At 32.4% G+C, this 27,314-nt stretch overlaps 1 protein-coding gene across 5 annotated transcripts in view; it reads right to left on the reverse strand.

Moving 5' to 3' along the window:
- Positions 1-27,314, reverse strand: part of LOC139510162 (E3 ubiquitin-protein ligase E3D-like) — a 102,537-nt gene that overhangs the window by 11,957 nt on the left and 63,266 nt on the right. For 4 of the 5 annotated variants that reach the window (XM_071296516.1, XM_071296515.1, XM_071296519.1 and 1 more), the window contains 4 exons: positions 17,059-17,149; positions 11,172-11,289; positions 10,056-10,183; positions 1,858-2,017 (listed from right to left, as the gene is read on the reverse strand). In XM_071296516.1, coding sequence (XP_071152617.1) covers positions 1,858-2,017; positions 10,056-10,183; positions 11,172-11,289; positions 17,059-17,149 — 497 coding nt within the window. The remainder of the gene's footprint in view (positions 1-1,857; positions 2,018-10,055; positions 10,184-11,171; positions 11,290-17,058; positions 17,150-27,314) is intronic. The other variant, XM_071296517.1, reaches the window with a different exon arrangement.

Genomic DNA, 27,314 nt, shown 5'->3' on the forward strand with positions numbered 1-27,314 from the left:
TGTGTTTATCCTGAAATTATTACTCCCAACACTTGATAATTTAGATATTAAAATCTGAATCATTGTCTCTAATTTCTCAAAGAAATTGACATAGTTGAACGCGGACTGCAAAGAGGACTTCAAAATGAACTGTTTCAAAAACAGAAATATTTATATTACCGCTTGTTCAACATAGAAGTGGGATAACAGGAGACTTTATTTGTACAAATATAGTAAAAATTTATATGTATACCTGTTATTTGTACATTTAATAGATGGCTAATTGCAGGATAATGTTCATAACATTTGGTTAAGGCAAACTAAAGTTAGAGAAGGGAAACAAAAAAATTTCCATTTGTACAGGGGCATAACTCTAGAATGGTAAAAGTGATGCCACCAACATTCAAACTTAATTTGTGTTTTGTGGCAATAAGCATTTTATATAAGTTTCATATATTTTTTTAATGTGAACTAAGTGGAGAACGGAAACCAATTTTGGGACTTATAGACAAAGATTAAACTTAATCCCCCCACACTAAAAACAATGTACACCTACACACAGAGTCTGTGCTTAAATCAGCTTTATGCAGATATTATGTTTATACTATCAAACAAAATTCATGAAGTTTTCTCATTGCTATATGCTTGAGGAGTTGAATAAGTTATGGTCATTTCACTTACTCTTTAAATAATGATAAGATTTCAATTTACAATTTGATTAAAATATAGATTCTGTCATCATTTTACCTACAAAGTTAGTTAGCAATTTTTTTTTCAACTCAATCCTCTCTATAAATTTTTTAATATAATTTTTTGAAGGGGAAATGCAAGCTCTGGAATATCATGTCAATTAAGAAATATTTACTCCATGTTCAGGAGCTCCTGAAAGATTACTACATAGATTTTGAAAGTTTACAACTGGAAGCTGAAATCATTTCTTTTGTCATAAAGTTTTCTAAAACGACCCTCATTGTTAATATCTAGTTGAAGAGCAAAATAGTAGGCAGACTTAACTCACTCAGTATCTGTTGTATTCTTTATTTCAAGTTTGATAAGATAAATGCTTTCAAAATAGTCATCAAACTTTGAAATATTTATTGAAAGAACATCATCTAAATAGCAGAATTTGAAGTTAAAGATAATTCTAGCTTCTTTCAACACTATTCCGAAGAAACTCCTCAGTGTACTAAGTCAGTCTCATATGAATAAATATGTAACTTGGTTTAAATGTATATGTGATATTATCAATTTTATGGTCCTCAAAGGAAAAGACCAATTTTACACGTCTAAACTTCTAGGTGCGATACAATTCTTTTGTAGTTTAGTCATTTAGTTTTACATTTTCTATTTTATATACCGGTATTTAAGCATTACAAATAATACAGTTGCATATTTTTTTCTACAATTAATCAGTTTAGTTTGACATTATAAACTATTATTTTGTTAAATAATGTATTCAATAGCAAAGAATAGGACAAATACAACAGTCAAATACTTCATACATGTATCAAAAATTATTTCAAAGCTGAATACTAGTAAATCACTTTTTAAAATTGAATAAAGTCATCAATTGGAAAATAAGAAATATAAAAGCAAAATTGAAAAAAACAGCTCTTTCCCAATATAATAAAAAAAAAAACATGCTTTACTTTCCCAATATAATAAAAAAAAAACATGCTTAAAGCATGTTTTTTTTTTATTATATTGTGAAAGAGCTGTTTTTTTCAATTTTGCTTTTATATTTCTTATTTTCCAATTGATGACTTTATTCTGATATTACAAATAACTGATGGGTATCTAACAGTTAAGCATAGAGACAACATTTACAGCTAAATTATAATACAAAATTGATGTACAGAGAACATAACTATAACATACCAAGAATGAGTTAAGGCATCTATGTGACTTGGGTAATTGCTTTGTGTTCTTTATTAGGCAGGTAATTAAACTTGAGCACAAAATATATGGTAGATGGAATCCATGAACACTGTTATCACTAGCCCACTGGTCAAATACTGTACTTCTTCCAGTTTTAAGTCTATAGAAGAGACATGTTTACACAAATATTAAGGGCAATAAGAGCTCTTACTTCAGTTAAAGCAAATAAAACATGCAACACAATTGAAATTACATTAATATTGTCTTAAATTGACTTTTTATAAACTTTTAATAACGAAGGCTTCAGGAAAAGTTGACTTTAGATTATAGGCCATGATTTTTTATCCTTTTTTGGAGATATAGCTCTTCAATTGTTTCGGTTCTTATCATGAAACATCCTTTGGATGCATGATGTTTTTTGTTTATTTTGTACGAACATGTTCTAACTGATGATTTCTACATAATTCTCTTTCTAAATCATTTAACTTTTAAGCCATGCAAATAATTGTGCAGTAAGTGTATGATATTAAACGTATGTTATATAATGACAAGAGTACACAAGCTGAAATGTCTCGCCTTCTTTACTAATCATTGATATTATGTTGATATTCCTAAATATAAAGCTTTATTACAACTGTCACATAAACCTAACATTAACTAAGAAAACTAAAAATTGACCAATGAACCATGAAAATGAGGTCAAGGTCAGATGAACCATGCCAGGCAGGCATGTACAGCTAACAATTCTTCCATACAACAAATAAAGTTGACCTATTGCTTATAGTTTAAAGAAACAGACCAAAGCACAATAACTTAACACTGAGCAATGAACCGTGAAAATGAGGTCAAGGTCAATAAATCCTGCGTGACTTACATAAAGATCATAAAATATTTCCATACACCAAATATATTTGACCTGTTGCATAAAGTATTAGAAAAAATATTGCATATAATTTTAGAATAAAAGACAAAACTCAAAAATTTAACTTTGACCACTGAATCATGAAAATGAGGTCAAGGTCAGATGACAACTGCCAGCTATAGTGCTATACATGTACACCCTACAATCATTCCATAAACCAAATATAGTAGATCTATTGCATACAGTATTAGAAAAACAGACCAAAACACGAAAACTTAACTATAACCACTGAACCAGGAAAATGAGGGTAAGGTCAGATGACACCTGCCAGTTGGACATGTACACCTTACAGTCCTTCCATACACCAAATATACTACACCTTTTGCTTATAGTATCTGAGATATGGACTTAACCACCAAAATTTAACCTTGTTCACTGATCCATGAAATGAGGTCAAGGTCAAGTGAAAACTGTCTGACAGGCATGAAGACCTTGCAAGGTACCAAATATAGTTATATCCTATTATTTATAATAAGAGAGAATTTAACATTACAAAAAATCTTTTTTTTCAAGTAGTCACTAAACCATGAAAATGAGGTCAAGGACATTGGACATGAGCCTCACAGAAACTTCTTAACATGAGGAATCCATATACACCTTCTAAAATAAAAAGCTTTTAAGAAGTTAGCTAACGCCACCACTGCTGCTGCTACAGCCGCGGGATCACTATCACTATGTCAAGCTTTCTGCGACAAAAGTCCCAGGCTCGACAAAAATGTGAGGTATAATTAAACTCATCATAGATACCATGATTGAAATTTTGTATATGCACCAGACTCGCTTTTTCGTCTACAAAAGAATTACCAGTGACACTCAAATAAAACTAGAAGCTGTAAAGAGCCTGTGTCGCTCACCTTGGTCGATTTGCATATTAAAACTAGAGACTCTAAAGAGCCTGTGTCGCTCACCTTGGTCTATGTGCATATCATAAACAGAGGACACAGATTGATTCATGACAAAATTGTGTTTAGGTGATGGTGATGTGTTTGTAGATCTTACTTTATTGAACATTCTTGCTGCTTACAATTATATAAATTATCTCTATCTATATTAAACTTGGCCCAGTTTTTAAAGTATTTTGTAAAAATGTACAAAATTTACCAAATTTATGAATATTGTTAAAAAATTGACTATAAAGGGAAATATCTCCTTAAGGGGTCAATTGACCATTTTGATCATGCTGACTCATTTGTAGGGGTTACTTTGCTGTATATTATTGCTGTTTACAGTTTATCTGTATCTATAATAATATTTAAGATAATAGCCAAAAGCTGCAAAATTTTCTTAAAATTACTAATTCACGGGTTGCCTAATTGGTCTACAAATTTCAGGGCAGACGGACCTTGACTTTTCAAATAAATTTATCCTCGTCAGATTTGCTCTAAATGCTTTGGTTTCTGAGATATGAGCTAAAAACTGCATTTTACCCTATGTACTATTTTTAGTCATGTCGGCCATCTTGACTCACAGGCGGGATCATCAGACATATTTTTTAAACTAGATACCCTTATGATGATTGTGGACAAGTTTGGTTAAATTTGTCTTGGTAGTTTCAGGAGCAGATTTTTGTAAAAGATAACAAAATTTCACGAAAAATTGCTAAAAATTGACGATTAAGGGCAATAACTCCTTAAGGGGTCAACTGATCATTTTGATCATGCTGACTTTTTTGTAGATCTTATTTTGCTGAACATTATTGCTGTATACAGTTTATCTCTATCTATAATAATATTCAAGATAATAACCAAAAACGGCAAAATTTCCTTAAAATGACCAATACAGGGGCAGTAACCCACCACTGGGTTGTCTGATTCACCTGAAAATTTCAGAGCAAATAGACCTTGACCTGATAAACAATTTAATCCCATGTCAGATTTGCTCTAAATGCTTTGGTTTTAGAGATATAAGCCAAAATCTACATTTTACCCCTATGTTCTATTTTTAGCCATAATGGCCATCTCAGTTGGTTGGCCAGGTCACTGGACACATTTTTTTAACAAGATACCCCAATGATGATTGTGGCCAAGTTTGGTTAAATTTGGCACAGTAATTTCAGAGAAGATTTTTGTAAAGTTTACAGACACTGGACGCCAAGTGATGAGAAAAGCTCACTTGGCCCTTCGAGCCAGGTGAGATAATCAAAGAGCTGAAAGCTCTGAGAAAAAAATGACGCAACTGTCTCTAATATTGGATATTCTAAGTCTTGATTTTCACATACCGTAATTAGTTTAACAATGCAACATGTCTCGTAAGCATATAATTGATATTCGTATATGTGCATGTGTGAACTGAAGATGATAACTGGCTGGTTTTTTTTTAAAGACAAATGAATAGGTCAAGACTACCTGAATTGTAAAAATAAATACCGTAGAAAGGCTTGTATATTTCTCACTGGTACATAGTCCGAACCCCCTTCTCTCCACAAAATTTTAGGTAAATAATCTTTTTGTTACTGTTATCAAAGGTCTAATGAAACTCAGGTAATTTCAAAGAATTCTAGTCAAACCGGCACCTGGTTAAATTGGCACCCGATATAGTCAAATCAGCACCTTGTTAAATCGATACCTGATATAGTCAATTCGTCACCCATGTTAAATATATATTTTTAACAGTATTTTAAGCAAAAAGAGTAAAAATAAGAAAGGGGTTGCCAAAATTTTGTTCATTATTTAGGCAAAAAGAGTTAAATACCTAAGGAAGGGATTGTCCAAAAATATTAACTTTTACATTTTTGGGGGTTCATGTACATTTTGTTTATATTTATTTTTCTCAACTAAATGTGTATTTTTAACATATATATGAGGTATTGGATATTCTTTATGCATTTTTTAACCAGTTTACAGGATTGTTGGTTTAATGCTGTATAAACTTTCTGAAAAAAAAACACCTTAAATTTGCTAATTATTTGGCATGAAAGTTTGATTTATTGAAAGGGACTCATAGTTTTCCATTTTAATTTTCTAATTGTCTCATTGTTAAAACAACAGCTTCGGTAAGGGCTTCGTTGTTTACCTTTATACACAACAGCATATTAACTATATACTTGGTAAAAGTTATTAATCAATTGAATAGAAAATATTATAACAAATATTATTGGATGCCGAATTGACTTCAAATAGGTGCCGATTTGTCTTGTACATTTAAAATCCTCTGCGATCGTTTGCGGTATTTTCTTGAGAAAACCTGTTTTCCATCATCAAACAGAAGTAGAAACTGTCTAAAAATGATTCTAGAACGCTTCATGATTGTTAAAATAAGATTCATTCATTTAAAAAACAATTTTGAAACTTGAGATGTTTAAGTGCCAATCTGCCTAAGAATCAGGCAATGGTGAAAATATGACAAACAAAAACCAACTCAAGTTGACATTAATTTATGTTCAAATTGTATAATGGTACACGAATATAGTATTCGTTTCCTTTTCTTGTTCTGGTAATTCAAGATATCATTTGGCTGAAATGCATTAGAAAATAAAAATTAAGGGGAGCTTACTCCGTAATTTGCTATCATTCTAACCAATAGTTAACTGGAGATTTCTCGAATTACCAGACACGCAGAAACAAAAGACCTACAATTTCTAACTCAGGATGAGGGTAACTTCAAAATAGGATGGTTAGGTCGGTGGGTTTTTTTCGGCCATGTTTTGAAATTTTTCTAAATTGCCTGATTCTTACAAAGACTGGCACTTAAACAGAAAGTTAAAAAGCACGTGTAAAAGAAGAAATTAACCGGTGAGAGTCGAAATCCGTACATGACAGATATCACTATAATACGACTTTGAAGGTAAAACAGTTCCATCCTCTTGTAAAACAGTCTTTATTATACCTATCACATTAATGTTTGAAGGGTCTTAAGCTTATACAAACCATATAAGTCGGTATGAAACACCAAAACGGAATGAACGATAACCAATTACGTTTTGTAGTTTATAAATTCTAAGCTGGTTTACGGTTGTCTTTTTTACTATGTTTGGATCGTTTCAATCTAGCAGATACCAGTTTATTTCAAATGCATTGAAAAGAAACGAGAAATTTGTAATGAAAGGTTTAGTTTTTATATTAATCAGTTTTAATTTGATATTAAATAGAAATAACTTATTAATATGGATGAGTCAAAATTATTAGTTTGAAAAATGACGAGAGCGCCCTCTACAATATCAATGAGGGCGGAGCGTAAACAACCACCTTGCCGCGAAATTGAACTTCTTTTCTTATTTCTTGCTTATTGTACTCTATAGTCCGCACCCCCTCTGGAAGGTCCAATTTTGGAGAATAAAACCGCGGACTATACAAGCCTTTCTATGGACAGGTCAACATTTTTGTTGTAAATAAAATAAAGTATGTAAACTGGTTCCCTTCTGACTACAACACTTTGTTCGAGTGTAGCGGACTACAAGCAGATACCAGTTAGTTTGTAAAATAGTAAATATGAAACCGAGTGCGGTAGGCGGAGGCAATAATCGACTTCCTGTTATTCTATTCAATGGTATCGGAACATTGCCACTGAAGCGTCATTTTCCAAAAAACGATTGAGAAAGTTATTAAAATTTTAAAAACTTTAATCACAGAGTGAATGTAATGTTTCCTGGCAGAAAAACTAAGTCCATTTATAAGTTAAATACAGAAAAAAAAAATTATTTTTAAGTTATTCAAGTTTCAAAAACTTTAACCATAGAGTGAATATTTGTTGACACCGCCGACAACAACAGATCGCTATGTCTTGCTTTTTTTTTTTTAAAGTCAAAGGCTCGACAAAAAGAGTTAAAAAGTTAAAAATCTTTGAGAAAACAACTTATACTGACTTGACTGTAAGTGTTGCTCTCCACCTTTTGCATTTTATTCAAAATTTAACCAAATTGTAATTTGCTTTATCAAACCAAACTGATCACCTTAAGCATGACAATAACAATTAAAGAACAGAGTTCCAATGACTCCAGCATTACGCATATTTTATCTATCCAAGGTACAAGGGCTATAACTAAATACAAACTTTTTTTGTAGCGCTAAACCAGGACATTTTCCATAAATTTAATATTTCAGAGGCAAAACTCTTTTAAACAAGAGGCTCTCAAGAGCCTGAATCGCTCACCTTGAAGATGATAACCAAAAACTGCAAAATTTTCTTAAAATTATCAATTTAGTGGCAGCAACCCAACAATGGGTTGTTAGATTCATCTGAATATTTCAGGGCTGATAGAACTTGACCTAATGAAAACTTTTATCCCATGTCAGATTTGCCCTAAATGTTTTGGTTTTTGAGATATAAGCCAACCAGGTGCGCAGCTTCATACAACCACAGAGGTAGAACCCTGAATAGTTGGGGCAAGTATGGAAACAACATTCAAGCTTGATACAGCTCTAAATTAGGATTGTGATAAAATTTTTGACATAAATTAGGTTTCTGACCAAAAAAAAATGTCAACTTTTTTGCAATTAGTCCAAAATCTGATATTTCTTTTAACATTCTTTACAAGTAGTGTAAAGGAGGTAAAATTGAACATATCTAACTTTGTATGTTAAATATATTTGAATTACCTCCTTTACACTGCTTTTAAATTGTCTTAATTGTCCATTGACCAGAAAAACCTAGTTTTCCTCCCTTTTTTGGCCCCGAATTCCAAAACATTTTGAAGCATAACCCCCCAAAGTCAGTACTAACCATCCCTTCATGGTATGGAAACTTGTGGTATGATTTCAGAGAGATTCATACATTTAAACACAAGTTATTGTTTGAAAACTACAAAAATGCTTATTTGGGCCCCCTTTTTGGTCACTAATTCCTAAACTATTGGGACCATAACCCCCAAAATCAATCCCAACCTTCCTTTAGTGGTATTGAACCATCTGGTAATTTTTTTTTAGAGATTCATTCACTTAAACTTTTGTGATTGTCCGTAAACTAAATGTGTCCTCGGATGAAGATGACGCAGACGACATGATAGCATTATACTACGCAAAGAATTTTTTCCAGTTGTATAAAAAGTGCATTTTACCCCTATGTTTTATTTTTAGCAAAGGCGGCCATGTTTTTTGAAGAAACAGAAAATAAAACACAAACTTTATTCTAGATACGCTAAGGATCATTCAGCTTAAACTTGGTTGGAATTTGTTCAGTAGTTTAAGATGGGTTGTTACATTCATCTGAATATTTCAAGGCTGATAGAACTTGACCTAATGAACACTTTTATCCCATGTCAGATTTGCTCTAAATGCTTTGGTTTTTGAGTTATAAGCCAAAAACTGTATTTTACCCCTTATGTTCTATTTTTAGCCTTGCAGCCATGTTTTTTTGAAAAATAAAATACAAACTTTATTCTAAATACCCTAAGGATCATTCAGCTTAAGTTCGATTGGAATTGGTTCAATAGTTTCAGAGGAGAAGATGTTTGAAATAGTTTAAACCAGACGGACAACGACGACGGACGCTAAGTGATGGCTAAAGCTCACAGTTCCTTCAGAACGGTGAGCCAAAAAGGTGATTGTACACCATTCTAGTACTTGTCAATGATATTGCTAAAATTAATAACCTATAGTTTAAGTTTTATATAAATTAAAAAAAAAAGAATTGTACCTGTGAGAGCGCTAACATGACCTGACAAACAGATGGACAGACACACAAACAGATGCCCAGTAATTCCATGTAACCCGCAATGCATTATGCGGGGGACACACTATTGTGAATAGAAATATAAGACTGATTTTTCATTATATCAATGAAGTGGAATGGAAGCTTTATAGGATTGAAAGTATGTTTTATTTTATCACCTCGAACTTTCTACAGCAGTAAGTTAAACTTGCTGATCAGGTTAGTTTAATAAAACAAATTTCAAATTCGGTCAGAATTCCAAAAAAAACCTCCAATAGATGGAGATCAACACTCAGTCAAGTCACTGTTATAACACAAAATAAATGCTTGTTTAAGTCTTAACTAGAATATGCAGAATATGCTAATTATGATCCCAGAAATTTAAAACATTAATTATGAGTTTCTAAACAGTAATATTTCATTGCAAACTTTAAACTAAAGTTACAAAAAAAATCTTTTGTCATAATTGAGGTTCTATAAGAATGCATGACTTATTACCAGGCATATTAATACAAAATTGTTTGATAACATCATATTTACTTGAATACAAAACAATCATATATTAAGCAATTTCTGATTCCAAAGATTTGTTAAAAAAAAGTAAAAGTGCATCTTGATCGACTATCACAGAAAAAATGTGATTGTATTGCATTGCAATATTTTCATGGAGTCTAATAACTGTACAAATTACCTAGATGTATCAGATATATCACATTTATACAAGATTTTCATCACAGACAATGGCTTCAGTTTGACTTCCTTCTTTTCACTACTGGCCTCTCCTTCAAATATCAACAAATTTGGATCTATAAGCCATATCTACGAAACCAATAGTATCATTTGTATAAAATGAATCTAATGAATTTTAAAATCTGCATTTTTTGTCATTTTAAAGCATCTCCTTGTAGTATACTGATATAATCTGAATTTGATGGTTTTAAAATGTATTAAATTAAAACAATATTATTCAACACCATCTAAATTTGTGTAGTATTTTCCATTTTATATAATAGCTTGGATTAGTTTGATAGGTCATAATATTATTTTCTTACAGTCTACAAACTGGTTTTTATTTTGTTGATTTGACATTTGTCTTCATAATTTAAACAAGTATCTTTTAAAGAATATATGATAATGGATGCAGAATTTGGATGATCATGAGGCACATGAAATGAGGTCAAGAACTTTCTATAAAATTTGCAAAGATTGGTCAGAAAAGGATCAGCAGATTGATGGAATGACCAAAAAGATTAAATACAAAAGTCATGCTATCATTTGTACCTTGACTTTGGCCTGAACTCTGAATATACAACATGCTACTTTTGTAGAACAGTGTTGTCAGTGCAAACTCCTTTTATAAGGAACATGACAAATGTGCAGAGTTCAATAGAGACTTATTAATATATAGAGTGCACTTATATGGTACATGAATAATATGCAGAATTTCTTGCAGGAAACACAAAATCTTTATCAACTGTCCATATTTCATTTCAGTGAAGGGTAAAAATCCTTAAGGGAAGATATATTTTTCAACCCATTAATGTTGAATTCTGTTTAATAATGCATTGGAGTAGGCAATGTAAGTCCACATTAGGAGTGATACTTGTAAAACGATTATGCATTTATTAGTTATGAAGCTTCATATAAGGAAGTTTACGCCCCCCTGTCCCCCTTAAATCAGCCTTATATATTTGAGAAATTTCAGTTGAATGTCCTGATAATCTATATATATAATACATTTATTGATTTCTAAAATTCTGTTCTGTAATATGGGAAAATATTTTCAAAGATATCTATTAATACATACTAAACACTGGATCTTTTTATTTTCTTTTTCTCCACTCAAGATCAATCGAAAGCTGGTGTATGCATGACTTTGTTCATTGATCATCTTTGCGAAAAAGGCTTCTTTATTTTGAATTGGGCTGTAAAATACAGTAAATATGTCTTTCAAATACAGCTTACCATTAACCCTTTTTATTAAAACTATCAATTCCATAATATAATGAAAATCCCAAACATTCATCTCAAATATTCACTTACCAAACATAGTGTTTTGTCACATCGGACTTGTTGTTGTACTATTCTATAAATTTAATAACTAGAGGCTCTAAAGAGCCTGTGTTGCTCACCTTGGTCTATGTGCATTTTTAAGTCATATGAAACGAGTGACCAGTGAAAAATAATGTTTTTCCAATTCTTGAACCAATGCATACAAACATCATAAACTTAGTCTTCTGTGCATGATTTTATCACTTTTTTTTGCAAAAATTTTGTATAATCGTCAATTTATTTTCAATTGGTCAGTGTTGTTGTAAAAATAATTAAAGTTCGTGTTTTGAAGCCTGTTTGTCAACAATCAACAAAAAAGCCTGGATATTGAGCACGTGTTTAACAAGTACAATCAGATAATAGTTTATTTTAAGGACATCCATGCGTATTGAGATCACCAGATTTTTACAAGATGGGTCACACTGAGGTCACTTTGCATACGGAAAATATGTCGGGGGAATGAAGCAATGAAAATAAATAAACTTTTTTTTTTTTTTTTTTTTCTTTTCTTCAAAATATTAACAAATTAAAGAATTTTCTTCAGAAAAAAGTATATGTACATAAGTTTTATAATGAAAACTATCCATTGAGTTATAAAAAAACATATGCATTACTTTTTTTAACTTGAGGTTTCTTATGACTTTAAACAATATTTTTTTGTGTTTTTGTGTTATTGTGTTTACAAAAATTTACAAAATTTATGAAAATTGTTCAGAATTGACTATAAAGGGCAATTACTCCTTAAGGGGTCAATTGACCATTTTGGTCATGTTGACTTATTTGTAGGTCTTACTTTGCTGTACATTATTGCTGTTAACAGTTTATCTCTATCTATAATAATATTCAAGATAACCAAAAGCTGCCGGATTTTCTTAAAATTACAATTTCAGGGGTAGCAACCCAACAACTGGTTGCCTGATTGGTCTGAAAATTAGATCTTGACCTAATGAAAAATTTAATCTGCATCAGATATGCTCTAAATGCTTTTGTTTCTGCAATATAAGCCAAAATCTACATTTTACCCCTATGTTCTATTTTTAGCCATGGCAGCCATCTTGGTTGGTTGGCCAGGTCACCAGACACAACTTTTAAACTAGATATCCCAATGATGATTATTGCTAAGTTTGGAAAAATTTGGCCCAGTAGTTTCAGAGGAGATGATTTTTTAAAAAGATTACAAAAATTTACAAAAAAATGTTAATAATTGACTATAAAGGGCAATAACTCCTTAAGGGTCAACTGACCAGTTTGGTCATATTGTCTTTTTTGTAGATCTTACTTTGCTGAACATTATTGCTGTTTACAGTTTATCTTTATCTATAACTAGAGGCTCACCTTGGTCTATGTGCATATTAAACAAAGGACACAGATAGATTCATGACAAAATTGTGTTTTGGTGATGGACATGTGTATGTACTTACTATACTGAACATTCTTGCTGCCTACAATTATCTCTATCTTTAATAAACTTGGCCCAGTAGTTTCAGTGGAAAATATTTTGTAATAATTTACAAAAATTTACAAAATTTATGAAAATTGTTAAAAATTTACTATAAAGGGCTATAACTCCTTAAGGGGTCAATTGACCATTTTGATTATGTTGTAGGTCTTAATTTGCTGAACATTATTGCAGTTCACAGTTTATCTTTATCTATAATAATATTGAAAATAATAAGCAAAAGCTGCAAAATTTTCTTAAAATTATCAATTCAGGGGCAGCATTCCAACAACAGGTTGCCTGATTGGCTGAAAATTACAGGGCAGATAGATTTTGAACTAATGAACAATTTCATCCTGTCATTTTTGCTCTAAAAGATTTAGTTTCAGAGATATGAGCCAAACACTGTATTTTACCCATGTACTATTTTTAGCCATGTTGGCCATCTTGGTTCACGGGTAGGGTCATCAGACACATTTTTTAAACTAGATACCCTAATGATGATTATGGCCAAATTTGGTTAAATTTGTCTTTGTAGTTTCAGAGCAGAAGATAAAAGATAAAAGTTACAAACATTTATGAAAAATTGTTAAAAAAGGGCAATATACATAAATAATATTAACCAAAAATGGCAAAATTTCCTTAAAATTATCAGTTTAGGGGCAGCAACCCAACATCGGGTTGTCAGACTCATCTGAAAATTTCAGGGCAAATAGATGTTGACCTGATAGACAATTTTACCCTTGTCAGATTTGCTCTAAATGCTTTGTTTTCAGAGATATAAGCCAACACCTACATTTCCCCCCTATGTTCTGTTTTTAGCCATGGCAGCCATCTTGGTTAGTTGGCGTGGTCATCGAACACATTTTTCAAACTAGACATACCAATGATGATTGTTGCCAAGTTTGGTTAAATTTGGCCCATTAGTTTTAGAGGAGAAGATTTTTGTAAAAGTTTACAGACAACAGACCCCAAGTGATGAGAAAAGCTCACTTGGCCGAGCTAATTATATTCAAGATAATAACCAACCAAGTGCTCCACAGGGAGCAGCTTTATACGACCGCAGAGGTCGAACCCTGAACAGTTGGGGCTAGTATGGACACAACATTCAAGCTGGATACAGCTCTGAATTTGGATTGTGATTAAATAGTTGACACAGCATAGGTTTCCGACACAGAATGAAGGTGGTCTAATGAACTTAAAATTATTTTTTTTTGCTTTTGAGCAATTCACTATGCCGTTGAATATTAATCCTCTTAAAAAAAAAATTATTTGAAGAAATTCAGATTTAATTTCTGAAATCTGAATTGAGAAAAATTAAACACCCCCCTTTTTTTTCTCTCACCTCCCCCTTTCCCCTATTCCAACAATGATCTCAATTCAAATTTCTAATGGAGATTGCAACAATTACTACTCATTTAAATACATCATAAAATATTAAAATATAAGATGCCATACAGTCATGGTTAAAATTAATATTAATTAATAGTAACCCAGTAAATTTAATGGGGAATGTGTACAAAGGGACACAGATGATGCCCCTGCTAGCATATAACGTTATAAAAGGACATAACTCAAAAACTGTAAAAGAGAAGCTGCTAAAAATTGAACTTAAACTGAATTTAGAGGTAATAAGCATTATATACACATTTCATTAAATTTAGTTGAGACAAACTTAAGTTAAGAGAACAGAAACTAAAAAATTCTTCAATGGTAACCAAAGTGCTTGTAATTACTGAATGGAAAAGACTGCTTTAATTTATTAGTTGGTAGTAAAGTGAATATTGCATTGTATATTGTATATAGCATTGATTTAAGTTAATTCAACTACTATTCTGGACAAAGAAAGATAACTCTAATTTTCAAAGATTTCATAAAGCATTGGTTTTAGGTGATTCAACAACCGTTCTGGACAAAGACAGATAACTCCAATTTAGTGTCTTGAAACTACAAAAATGCTTGTTTTTGGTCCCTTTTTGGTCCTTTATTTCTAGACTGTTTGCCCCATGAGTGACCCACAAAATGTCTCAACCTTCTACTTATGGTATTAAACATTGTGGTACAATTTCAGAACAATTGAAATACTTATACACACCTTTTTGTACTGACACTAGATAAATGCTTGTTTTAGGCTCCTTTGGGCCCCTTATTCCTAAACCTAAGGGACCATAACCCCCAAAATCAATCCCAAGCTTCCTTTTGTGGTTATAAACATTGTGATAAATTTTATTGATTTCTATTTACTAATACTAAATCTATCATCCGGAAACCATCAGTCTTCGGACGACGCTGACGATGTGATACCAATGTATAAAAACACCAAAATTTCCAACGCTGGGGTCAGCAAACCATCAACAGACTGTCACCTCATCTGAAATTTCAGGGCAGATAGATCTTGATCTGATAAAACAATTTTACCCTGTCAGATTTGCTCTAAATGCTTTGGTTTTAGAGATATAACCCAAAATTTACATTTTACCCCTATGTTATATTTTTACCCATTGCAGCCATTTTGGTAGGTTGGCCAGCTCACCAGACACACCTTTTAAACTAGATACCCCATGATGATTGTAGCAAAGTTTGGTTAAATTTGGCCCAGTAGTTTCAGGGGAGAAGAAATTTTTGTAAAAGTGAACGACGGACGACTGACGAAGGACGACAGAGGCCAAGTGATGAGAAAAGCTCACTTGGCCCATAAATATGTGTTATGTAACTAAGGGTTAAAAAAATGAACAACACAATTTTAACCTTGGTTATATAACCCTTTGTTTAAAGATTAAACCATCAGTTATACTTAATCAAGGGTAATTTTTAACCCAAGAGATGAACAACCCAGTCCAAAAGACCAAGTTTAGTTAATGTGAATACTTGTATCACTGTTAAGTGTGTGCCTTACAAACATTTACACCATATATATCTTTACTTAGCTTCTTCAAGAGAAGTTAAATCTCTGATTAAAGATCTCCATACTGTTGATTCAATATTATTCGTTGAATATCAATATTTTGTGGATTTAATGGGTAGTCCTAGGCCTGGTACATGTGAACCACAAATTCAAGTGTTCAAAGAAGTGAATTTTTTTTATATTTTTAATTTATGAAGACATTGGCAAAAACTATGAAATAAAATATCCACAAAAATAAAACATATTCGTATAGAAAACATACAACAGTTCATTTTCCTCATAAATTGTACTGATTGTAAGTGTGATTCTACCATTTATTTAGTTGCTCTTATTTGACAGAGTACAAGAATATCCTACTATAGTTTAGGTGATCCATTGAAAAATAATAAACTCCTGCATCAAAAGTTTTGTCATATGAAAATTGTTTGTTAAGACATAGGTTGAAATCTCATAAACATGTTTAACCCCGCCGCAATTTTGCGCCTGTCCCAAGTCAGGAGCCTTTGGCCTTTGTTAGTCTTGTGATTTTTAATTTTAGTTTCTTGTGTATATTTCGGAGTTTAGTATGACGTCCATTATCACTGAACTAGTATACATATTTTTTAAGGGGCCAGCTGAAGGACGCCTCCTGGTGCAGGAGTTTCTCTCTACATTGAAGACTCATTGGTGGCCTTCGTCTGTTGTCTGCTCTTTGGTTGGGTTGTTGTCGCTTTGACACATTCCCCATATCCTTTCTCAATTTTATGTATTGACAGATAAAAGTTTTGTCGACTACCTTTGTGTCCGAGTATATAAATATGAATAGATATCAGAATGGATGTGAGTGAAACCCCATTAACATGATTTAGACAGAAAGAAATGTAACTAATTAATACCTTAGATTTGCATTGCATAATTGTTGCACATAGTGACATTTCATGGGTGGGTTTGTTAACGGCATACAAGTAACAAATGCTGGCTTGTCCTATGCTAGCTATAATAGTAATCAGTGTATTTTGCATTGCCTCACATATAAACAAAAACCAAGATACAGAACTTGGTTAAGCCAGGATTAATATTCACATAATAAGCATTGTGTATAAGTTTTATAACATTGGGCTGAGGAAACCAATTGTTGGATGTACAGACAAATAGACAAAAGTAATACTTATTGCACCCTTCAATATGGGGTTGGGGTGGGGGTGGGATAAAAAACAGTCTGTAGGCATGTTTATAGTGCCATACATCAGCTAAGCCCTTTGTGAGTGGTTGAACATACAAAGCAATCAACAGTATATTTATACTCTGTGTATTGTTTACCTTTCATTCAAATATAAATTGTCATCTCTGTGAAATTGAACACTTTCACTAAATATTTTGTAAACAGGGTTATCTGTATAGCTATTAATCTCTGAAATAAAAAAAAAATACAATATTAATTATTAGTACCTCTTTTATATTCAAAATTCAGCCAAAAATGCATACTACTTCAAATACAATTTTTACCTTATGTAAGCAACATAAACAGACATTAACTTCTTTCTTTAAATAATGCTAAAGAGAACAAGAGTGCACACGCTGAAATGTCTCGCCTTCTATACTAACCATTGATATTATGTTGATAGTCCTAAGTATAAAGTTAAGCTTTATAACAACTGTCACATAAACTTAACATTAACCAAGATAACTAAACAAAGACCAATGAACCTTGAAAATGAGGTCAAGGTCAGATGAACCATGCCAGGCAGACATGTACAGCTAACAATGCTTCTATACAACATATATAGTTGACCTATTACTTAGTTTTAGAAAAATAGACCAAAACCCAAAAACTTAACACTGTGCAATGAACCGTGAAAATGAGGTCACGGTCAAATCAAACCTGCGCGACTGACATAAAGATCATAAAATATTTCCATACACCAAATATAGTTGACCTATAGCATATAGTATTAGATAAAAAGACCAAAACTCAAAAATTTAACATTGACCACTGAACCATGAAAATGAGGTCAAGGTCACATGACATCTGCCCGCTAGACATGTACACCTTACAATCATTCCATACAACAAATATAGTAGACCTATTGCATATAGTATGAGAAAAACAGACCAAAACACAAAAATTTAACTATAACCACTGAACCATGAAAATGAGGTCAAGGTTAGATGACACCTGCCAGTTGGACATGTACACCTTACAGTCCTTCCATACACCGAATATACTAGCCCTATTGCTTATAGTATCTGAGATATGGACTTGACCACCAAAACTTAACCTTGTTCACTGATCCATGAAATGAGGTCGAGGTCAAGTGAAAACTGTCTGACAGACATGAGGACCTTGCAAGGTACGCACATATGAAATATAGTTATCCTATTACTTATAATAAAAGAGAATTCAACATTACAAAAAAATTGAACTTTTTTTTCAAGTGGTCACTGAACCATGAAAATGAGGCCAAGGACATTGGACATGTGACTGACGGAAACTTCGTAACATGAGGCATCCATATACAAAGTATGAAGCATCCAGGTCTTCCACCTTCTAAAATATAAAGCTTTTAAGAAGTTAGCTAACACCGCCGCCGCCGTAGCCGCCGCCGCCGTAGCGGCCGCCGGATAACTATCCCTATGTCGAGCTTTCTGCAACAAAAGTTGCAGGCTCGACAATAATAAAATTAAATCAAAGCACTGCAAGTGAGCAGTTAACCAAAAATCAAGGAAAACGTAATTTGAAAACTGTGGAAGTGTTGCCTTATTTTTTTTTTTAAGATTTGAAAGAACAAACATTAAACATTCAAATATTGTACATTTATGTTTATTTTATGAATTGATTATTATTTAAGGCAAATTAATTAATATTTCATCAACGTTTTCAAAAGCAATGCATATATGGGTCATTTGAAAAAAATGTCGAATTTTCAGTACACCCATGCTAAAAAAATTATTTTTCAAGAAAATTGCAGTAAGGGTTTAAATGAAAGTTTGTAGGATTTACGAGTCAGGACATTAATAATAAAGACGATTTAGATCTATTTTGATAAATTTAAAACATATTTAATTCAGATTTTTGCGTAATTTGTGTACGTACAGTGTCAGAGTAACACATTTCAAATTAATGTTTTTGCTTTTTTCTGATCGCCTTGATATCGGCATTTTAGGGACTTTCTTAGAACGTTAATAATAACTCTAACGAAAAATCGTAGCTTCTATATTATAATATGTATCATTTTTTCTACAAACTAAATTCAATAGCCTACATGAAGTTCATGTCCATCCTGTTATCGATACTTAAATCAGTTAAATTGTTCTCCCTGTGAATATTGAACTAATCGGTAATGATTTCAAAATTGCAAAGTAAACTAAACATTGAACACAGCACATTTCTTGCATGACAGTGAAGATAAAAGAAATTTCAAGACATTTAGTGAAAAAAATTGGGGGTACTTTTTTGTCATGTCTATCAGCTGTTACCAAAATATAGATTAATTACACCAATGTAATACTTGTAAAAAGTGCAATAAGTAATAGTAAAAGTTCAATGATAAGTTAATATTGATATTAAAAGACCTCCGAACAAAAAGGGGTGTTCAGATCCCCGAGCCCAAAGGGAGAGGGGATTTGAACAGCCATTTTTGTGAGGAGGTCTTTTAATGTCAATATTAACTGAAGCATGGAACTTTTACTGACTTACAAACCGTCAAAAATATAAGAAAAGTACATAAAAAGCACGTGCAGAAACCCAATTCCCCTGAATTGGATGTGTCTAAATATGTTCAACTTAGATGATAGTTAAACAGTATTCAGACTGATATATACAATTAACAGTTACCAAATTGCAATGAAAACGGACCGATCTAATGGCATTTCATCATATAATTATTTATTTATCATAATTTGTTTAGCATTAAAATAGGCAGTGGCTATTTGACCGGCACCGGCAAAATAGCAAATTTGCTATTTGACCGGCACTGATTAAATTATATCCAACTGGAATTAAAATTTAAGAATAATAATTGAATATCAAAATTTTCTATTTAAAAACTTTTGTTCCTGTTGATCATATACACACTTAAACTTCTTATCTAAAAATAATTTAAAAAAACTATGTACAAATCGAAAATTTTACAAAAATAAAAATATGGTGAATCTTATATGAATAGAAGTGAAGTAATAAGATAAATTAAAAATTAAAATACAGATATGATAATAGCCACTTTGTAGCTATAATACATTTCGGAAACTAGTATACTCTATTCATTTACGGAACCAGCATTGTGATTGTGTTGCCGATGCAATTTCAGAATGGTCTTTCAGTACCATGAGAAGACTTGAGAAATACAATTATAATCAAGCGATTATCTGGCTTGGTCTTTTAAACAAAAACCGTGAAAAAAAAAAAATCTCATCAGCCACATTTTTTTCAGTATAAGAAGGATATATGTTCCTTGATTTTTAGAATTATATTTGAGAATAATTACATTAGATGTATGTTTCATTCCAATACGTTATTCTGATTGGCAAACTGCACATCATGTGTTATTCCTTAAGCAGTTGTATCACTCAATAAAACTTCTCATTCATGATGACACGAGGTCCCACAATAAAGTGCACAGGTAAATAAAATAAAAACTTGATAAAAGGCGTGTTTTCATGATCCTATAGGTAAAAATGTAATTATAAGTATTGAATGCTTTTTTTGTAACTTTATAGGGTTGTAAAAGCGTTGACCGTGCGCACTTCATACAAAATGTACTTCGGTCAACGCTTTTACACCCCAATAAATTTACAAAAAAGAGCATTCAATTCTTAAATGAAAAGGTGAACCAGGTGCTCCGCAGGGCGCAGCTATATACGACACCAGTGGTCGAACCCTGAACATTTGGGGCAAATTTGGTCACAATTCTCAAGCTTGATACTGTCTGAATTTGGGTTGTGATCAAATTTTTTACATAATATGGGTTTTTGTCACAAAATTAATGTGGTCAAACGGATCTTACAAATCTATTGCACAATACTGTGCAATTGAATATTTCTTCTTGAAACTTTTCAAACTGATTGTGAGAGTGTTTTTCTCTAATTATTTTTTTTTTTCAAATTATTATATGATTTTTATGAGGTTATGTTAAGTTCCAGAAAATTGCGAGAATGCAAAATTTTTCACTATTAACACCAGAGCTTCCAGGGGCCTTGAGGGGCCCCAAGACCCCTCGCCATAGGACTTACCCTATCTACATATGCAACATATGCACACAAGATGTAGATTCAAAGGAAGCCAGTGTAATGTGTAGTTCCTGTTTTGAGTGGCAACATTTATCTTGTGCTAGACTAAACAACTTCTAAAGGCAAAGAATTGGTTTTGTAACAATTGCAAATGTTAAATCATGTGTCCATTTGAAATTCATAGCAAACAACTATTAATATTGTCTGTCATATCTGTTTTATGATGTAGTTTTGTATAACACTATTTTTATCACTGGCAGAATATTTAAACCATGATAGATTTTACACAGATTTAAATTTGAAAATCAACATTTTGTTATAAATATTTTAGAAAAAATATATTTAATAATGTATTTACAAATGTGTTTTCATGCTTTTAATTAATATTATAAAGTTATAAATTATTTATTTATGAAATCTGTTATTTTTTATTGTACTGTATCTTTAATGCTTGATATTGTGATAAAATGATTTTAAATTATTATTAAGCTTTTTTATTCTCTACTAATCACATCAATGAACAGTTTTATTTAGTGCCGGCTAAATAGCAAATTTGCTATTTAGCCGGTGCCGGTCAAATAGCAAATTTGCTATTTTGCCGGTGACGGTCAAATAGCCACTGCCATTAAAATAACACCAAATGATAGTTTTACCAAATTAGGGGGTAAATTTATATTTTTTTAGCCAACATTTCAAAATAACGATTTCTTATTTAATAAATGAGGCAATTAAAAACCTATAGAGGCCTCTTTATAACTGCATGACCAATAGTGAATATTCTGGCCAACAACTTCTTGCTATATATACTTGATAATTTTGATCTGTCAGTAATCATGAAATAGATTTGTAAAGATCAGACCTTAGAAAACAGTAAATAAACTCTTCCAACAATATTCATCCGGTAAATGTTCATTTTATTTCTGATTCTGTAATTTTCCTACATTACGTTACATGCGAATGCAAAATAATTAGTTTTGTCTATTCAGTCCAATTAATTAATAGATCTTGCTTTTTTTTTTATAATAAAAACTATGCATGCAAACTTCAATGAATAAAACCTTACTAAACTAGGTTTCACTGGCCCGATCAAAACGTGTTAGGTGAGATATATTCGCAAGTTCAATGTATTATATGTAAACAAACTCTTGCAGTCGTCCGTTATTCCCTTTTGATGTCTAAACGAAGCAAAATCACTTGAAAAAAACTATCTTTCTTAGTTTATCCTTGCCTCACAAATAAATCGTATTAAAACAGTAGATAAGAACCATAGTAAAAAAATATTTAAAACTTTTTAATAAGCAGTCAGTTATGTCATAAATTGAAGAGACCCCCCCTAAAAACCCATAAAAATTTAAATGGAAATTGTACATTATAGCATTTTACAAGATCTTGTCTTTGTGTGCTAAGTACTAGTACAGAGAAATCAATTAAGTTGATTGTAATTGATTGTTGTTTGCTTTAAGTCCAGTAGCAAATATTTCATGCATGTTCATGACTATAACACATAAATTTTAAATACGATAGGTAGGTCGTGCAATAGGAGGTCGACAGTGTGGTTGGACGTGAAACTTTGAAATACCACTGGAAGATGAGGGTATATTAAATAAGGACAGAAATTTAGACTTGCAACAGCTGGTGACATTCAGACCACTGAAATAATAGGGGCATGACGTTCTAATTTGCCGAGAGCGTTGATCCATAAAATCTACCCAGAAGTCGATTATCGATGTTTACGTGAAGTTTACAATATCATTTCACTCACCGAAATTAGGTTAGATACCTTTAGCTCGCTTTAGTAACTGTGAAAATTCTGTGAAACTGTATATTGTGTATTGTATTTTGGTATGATATTCTGTACTACCGATCACTACCGCTCTCCTGGTTGATCTCGTGGAGGGGTGTTCGTCACAAGAGCGGGAGGTCATTTGTTCGAATCTCGAACGGGTCAAACAAAGACGTTAATTAAATTTGTATTCTATTTCAACGCTAAACAAGTGGCATCATAGAGTAAGAGCACAGACTGGCAGGCTCAGAGTTGGAAATGTGTCCGGGTCGGTTGACTTTTCTTCCTGCGAACTAATATCTTGTGAACTTACACAATACAAAAACCGACTCATCCCGCTAACATGTTTAACCCCGCCACATTATTTATGTATGTGCCTGTCCCAAGTCAGGAGCCTGTAATTCAGTGGTTGCTGTTTGTTTATGTGTTACATATTTGTTTTTCGTTCATTTTTTTTATATAAATAAGGCTGTGAGTTTTCTCGTTTGAATTATTTTGCATTGTCATATCGGAGTCTTTTATAACCGACTATGCGGTATGGGCTTTAATTGCTCATTGTTAAATGCCGTACGGTGACCTATAGTTGTTAATGTATGTGTCATTTTGGTCTCTTGTGGGCAATTGAGATGTTGGCAATCATACCAATAATATCTTCTTTTTTATATCAGCGTGTCAGTCTAGTAAAAAACGGGGTTATTACTCTTATTATATTTACATGTTATCGTCCTGAGTATTAATTTTATTTGCCGCTGGTCATCATTCATTATTTTACCGTTATATTATACAGTGAAGTCTTTTTCTTTTACTGGTTTATATTACAACTTCTTAAATTTTCACCGAACAAAATTAAAATAGGGCAGGTGAAATTTTTTAACCAAACACTTGTGATTGTTGGGAAATCTTTGACGGTAAATAATATTAAATCAAGTGTGCCTTTTCGGATATATAATATTTGACGGTAAATGTTATTGAATTAACTCCGTATAACTATTATTTAGTCATGGGTCGGTTTTGAGCTTATTATTCTGTATACACGTCTTTCTATAAAAAAATAAGACTGAATGTTGACTCTTAATATTTTGATTTATCTGTTTCTTTTGGTTTCTGTCGCATTAATGTATACCTTTATCTCCTTTTATTCAAAACCAAACGATTCACTTGGGTGTAGAAATATTGACATCTCTTGACCGCTCCCGTCCCACAGTATACCCTTGCTAAATGGGTGCGTTCGTTTTGCTTATCGGATATATAAATACGCAGCTTTGTCTGATCGAAATATAATAGGAATATATCAGATGCCTGGTGTAGTGAGAATTTCACGCTCTTTATACCTTAAAAACATTAGAGGAAAAGACGATCTACGCACGAGTTGAATGATTGAAACAACAAGTAAGGTCATCTAAAACTTTTCAAATAAGTCGCATGGACAATTATAGTAGATGAAAAAAAATATAACAAAACCGATCAGCAAAACAATATAAAAAAAATTGAAACGCCCAAAATAAGTTTATAAATTGTTGTCAACATTTTTTTTCATTTTTTTTGGCTATTATACCAGTCTGAGATATAAATAAACTTGAAACAGCAAATGTTGTCACCTAGAAGAGACAGCAGTCATTGTACACTTCAATATAAGAGTTATTGCCACTCAATGAAGATTTTTTTCTATTCTTACCCCCTTACCTGATGTGTACTACTGTCTACGACAACGTTTTTTTTAATGTTAAATACAAAAAGATTAAATGCAAAGAGAAAAATGATGGAAGAAATGCTAAGATTTACGCTTAAAAATTCAAATGTAAATACAAAAGAAATATATAAAAATTGGAAAACTGTTTGAGATGATAATCAACTGAGGACAAATGATTATACATCACTAAATGAAGCTGATTAATTTATTGCTCCTTTGTGTCCAGTGGCAAATATGTCATGCATATTCACGATTCGATGCAAAGTGTATCAATCTGAGGCAAATGCTTACAAATTTAGAGTGGCACTTTTTACAATAAGACAGAGCGATCGCTAGAGGTAAAACTTATGCAATAATAGAATAGATTATGATCGAACTCGTAAGTTAAGCTATTAGCGGCCTCCTTCCTCTTTTTTCTTCGAATCACGATAGACGAATGCCAAAAACAAAACGTCATGAATTTACAATAAACAAGAGGCTGTCACAACGACAGCAAACCGGATTTATTAATATTTATTTGTGTCCTGGCAATATCACAAGAACCATTACTGATGAATGGTGAAAGTGAAAATCGTCAATATCAAATTTGACCTCCATTTTGTCATCAGTATCAACATCTTAAAATTTGAAAAGCTTATAATATTAGATTGAATGGTTCATGAGTAAATGCAACAACGTGAATGGAAACGCCATTTCACAATCTTTCAAGAACAATAACTCCTAAACGGTAAAAGTCAAAATCAACATAATGGAACTTGACCTCTAATTTGCCATCAGTAACAACATATTAAAATTTGGGAAGCTTTGGTAAAACAGTTCATGCGTAAATGCACGGACACGACTGAAAACACCATTTTTCAATCTATCAAGAACCATAACTCCTGAACGGTAAAAGTCAAAATCGTCATTATTGAACTTGACCTCCATTTTGTCATCAGTAACAACATATTAAAATTTGGGAAGCTTAGGTAGAACAGTTCATGCGTAAATGCACGAACACGACTGGAAACTCCATTTTTCAATCTTTCAAGAACCATAACTCCTGAACGGTAAAAGTCAAAATCGTCATTATTGAACTTGACCTCTATTTTGTCATCAGTAACAACATATTAAAATTTGGGAAGCTTTGGTAAAACAGTTCTTGCGTAAATGCACGGACACGACTGGAAGCACCATTTTTCAATCTATCAAGAACCATAACTCCTGAACGGTAAAAGTCAAAATCGTCATTATTGAACTTGACCTCCATTTTGTCATCAGTAACAACATATTAAAATTTGGGAAGCTTAGGTAGAACAGTTCATGCGTAAATGCACGAACACGACTGGAAACTCCATTTTTCAATCTTTCAAGAACCATAACTCCTGAACGGTAAAAGTCAAAATCGCCATTATTGAACTTGACCTCCATTTTGTCATCAGTAACAACATATTAAAATTTGGGAAGCTTAGGTAGAACAGTTCATGCGTAAATGCACGGACACGACTAGAAACTCCATTTTTCAATCTTTCAAGAACCATAACTCCTGAACGGTAAAAGTCAAAATCGTCATTATTGAACTTGACCTCCATTTTGTCATCAGTAACAACATATTAAAATTTTGGAAGCTTAGGTAGAACAGTTCATGCGTAAATGCACGAACACGACTGGAAACTCCATTTTTCAATCTTTCAAGAACCATAACTCCTGAACGGTAAAAGTCAAAATCGTCATTATTGAACTTGACCTCTATTTTGTCATCAGTAACAACATATTAAAATTTGGGAAGCTTTGGTAAAACAGTTCTTGCGTAAATGCACGGACACGACTGGAAACACCATTTTTCAATCTATCAAGAACCATAACTCCTGAACGGTAAAAGTCAAAATCGTCATTATTGAACTTGACCTCCATTTTGTCATCAGTAACAACATATTAAAATTTGGGAAGCTTAGGTAGAACAGTTCATGCGTAAATGCACGAACACGACTGGAAACTCCATTTTTCAATCTTTCAAGAACCATAACTCCTGAACGGTAAAAGTCAAAATCGCCATTATTGAACTTGACCTCCATTTTGTCATCAGCAACAACATATTAAAATTTGGGAAGCTTAGGTAGAACAGTTCATGCGTAAATGCACGGACACGACTGGAAACTCCGTTTTTCAATCTTTCAAGAACCATAACTCCTGAACGGTAAAAGTCAAAATCGTCATTATTGAACTTGACCTCTATTTTGTCATCAGTAACAACATATTAAAATTTGGGAAGCTTAGGTAGAACAGTTCATGCGTAAATGCACGAACACGACTGGAAACTCCATTTTTCAATCTTTCAAGAACCATTACTCTGAACGGTAAAAGTCAAAATCGTCATTATTGAACTTGACCTCTATTTTGTCATCAGTAACAACATATTAAAATTTGGGAAGCTTTGGTAAAACAGTTCATGCGTAAATGCACGGACACGACTGGGAACACCATTTTTCAATCTATCAAGAATCATAACTCCTGAACGGTAAAAGTCAAAATCGTCATTATTGAACTTGACCTCCATTTTGTCATCAGTAACAACATATTAAAATTTGGGAAGCTTAGGTAGAACAGTTCATGCGTAAATGCACGAACACGACTGGAAACTCCATTTTTCAATCTTTCAAGAACCATAACTCCTGAACGGTAAAAGTCAAAATCGCCGTTATTGAACTTGACCTCCATTTTGTCATCAGTAACAACATATTAAAATTTGGGAAGCTTAGGTAGAACAGTTCATGCGTAAATGCACGGACACGACTGGAAACTCCATTTTTCAATCTTTCAAGAACCATAACTCCTGAACGGTAAAAGTCAAAATCGCCATTATTGAACTTGACCTTCATTTAGTTGTCAGTAACAACA

This window comes from Mytilus edulis, chromosome 2 (genome assembly GCF_963676685.1).
Source record: "Mytilus edulis chromosome 2, xbMytEdul2.2, whole genome shotgun sequence".
Classification (NCBI taxonomy): Eukaryota; Metazoa; Mollusca; class Bivalvia; order Mytilida; family Mytilidae; genus Mytilus; species Mytilus edulis.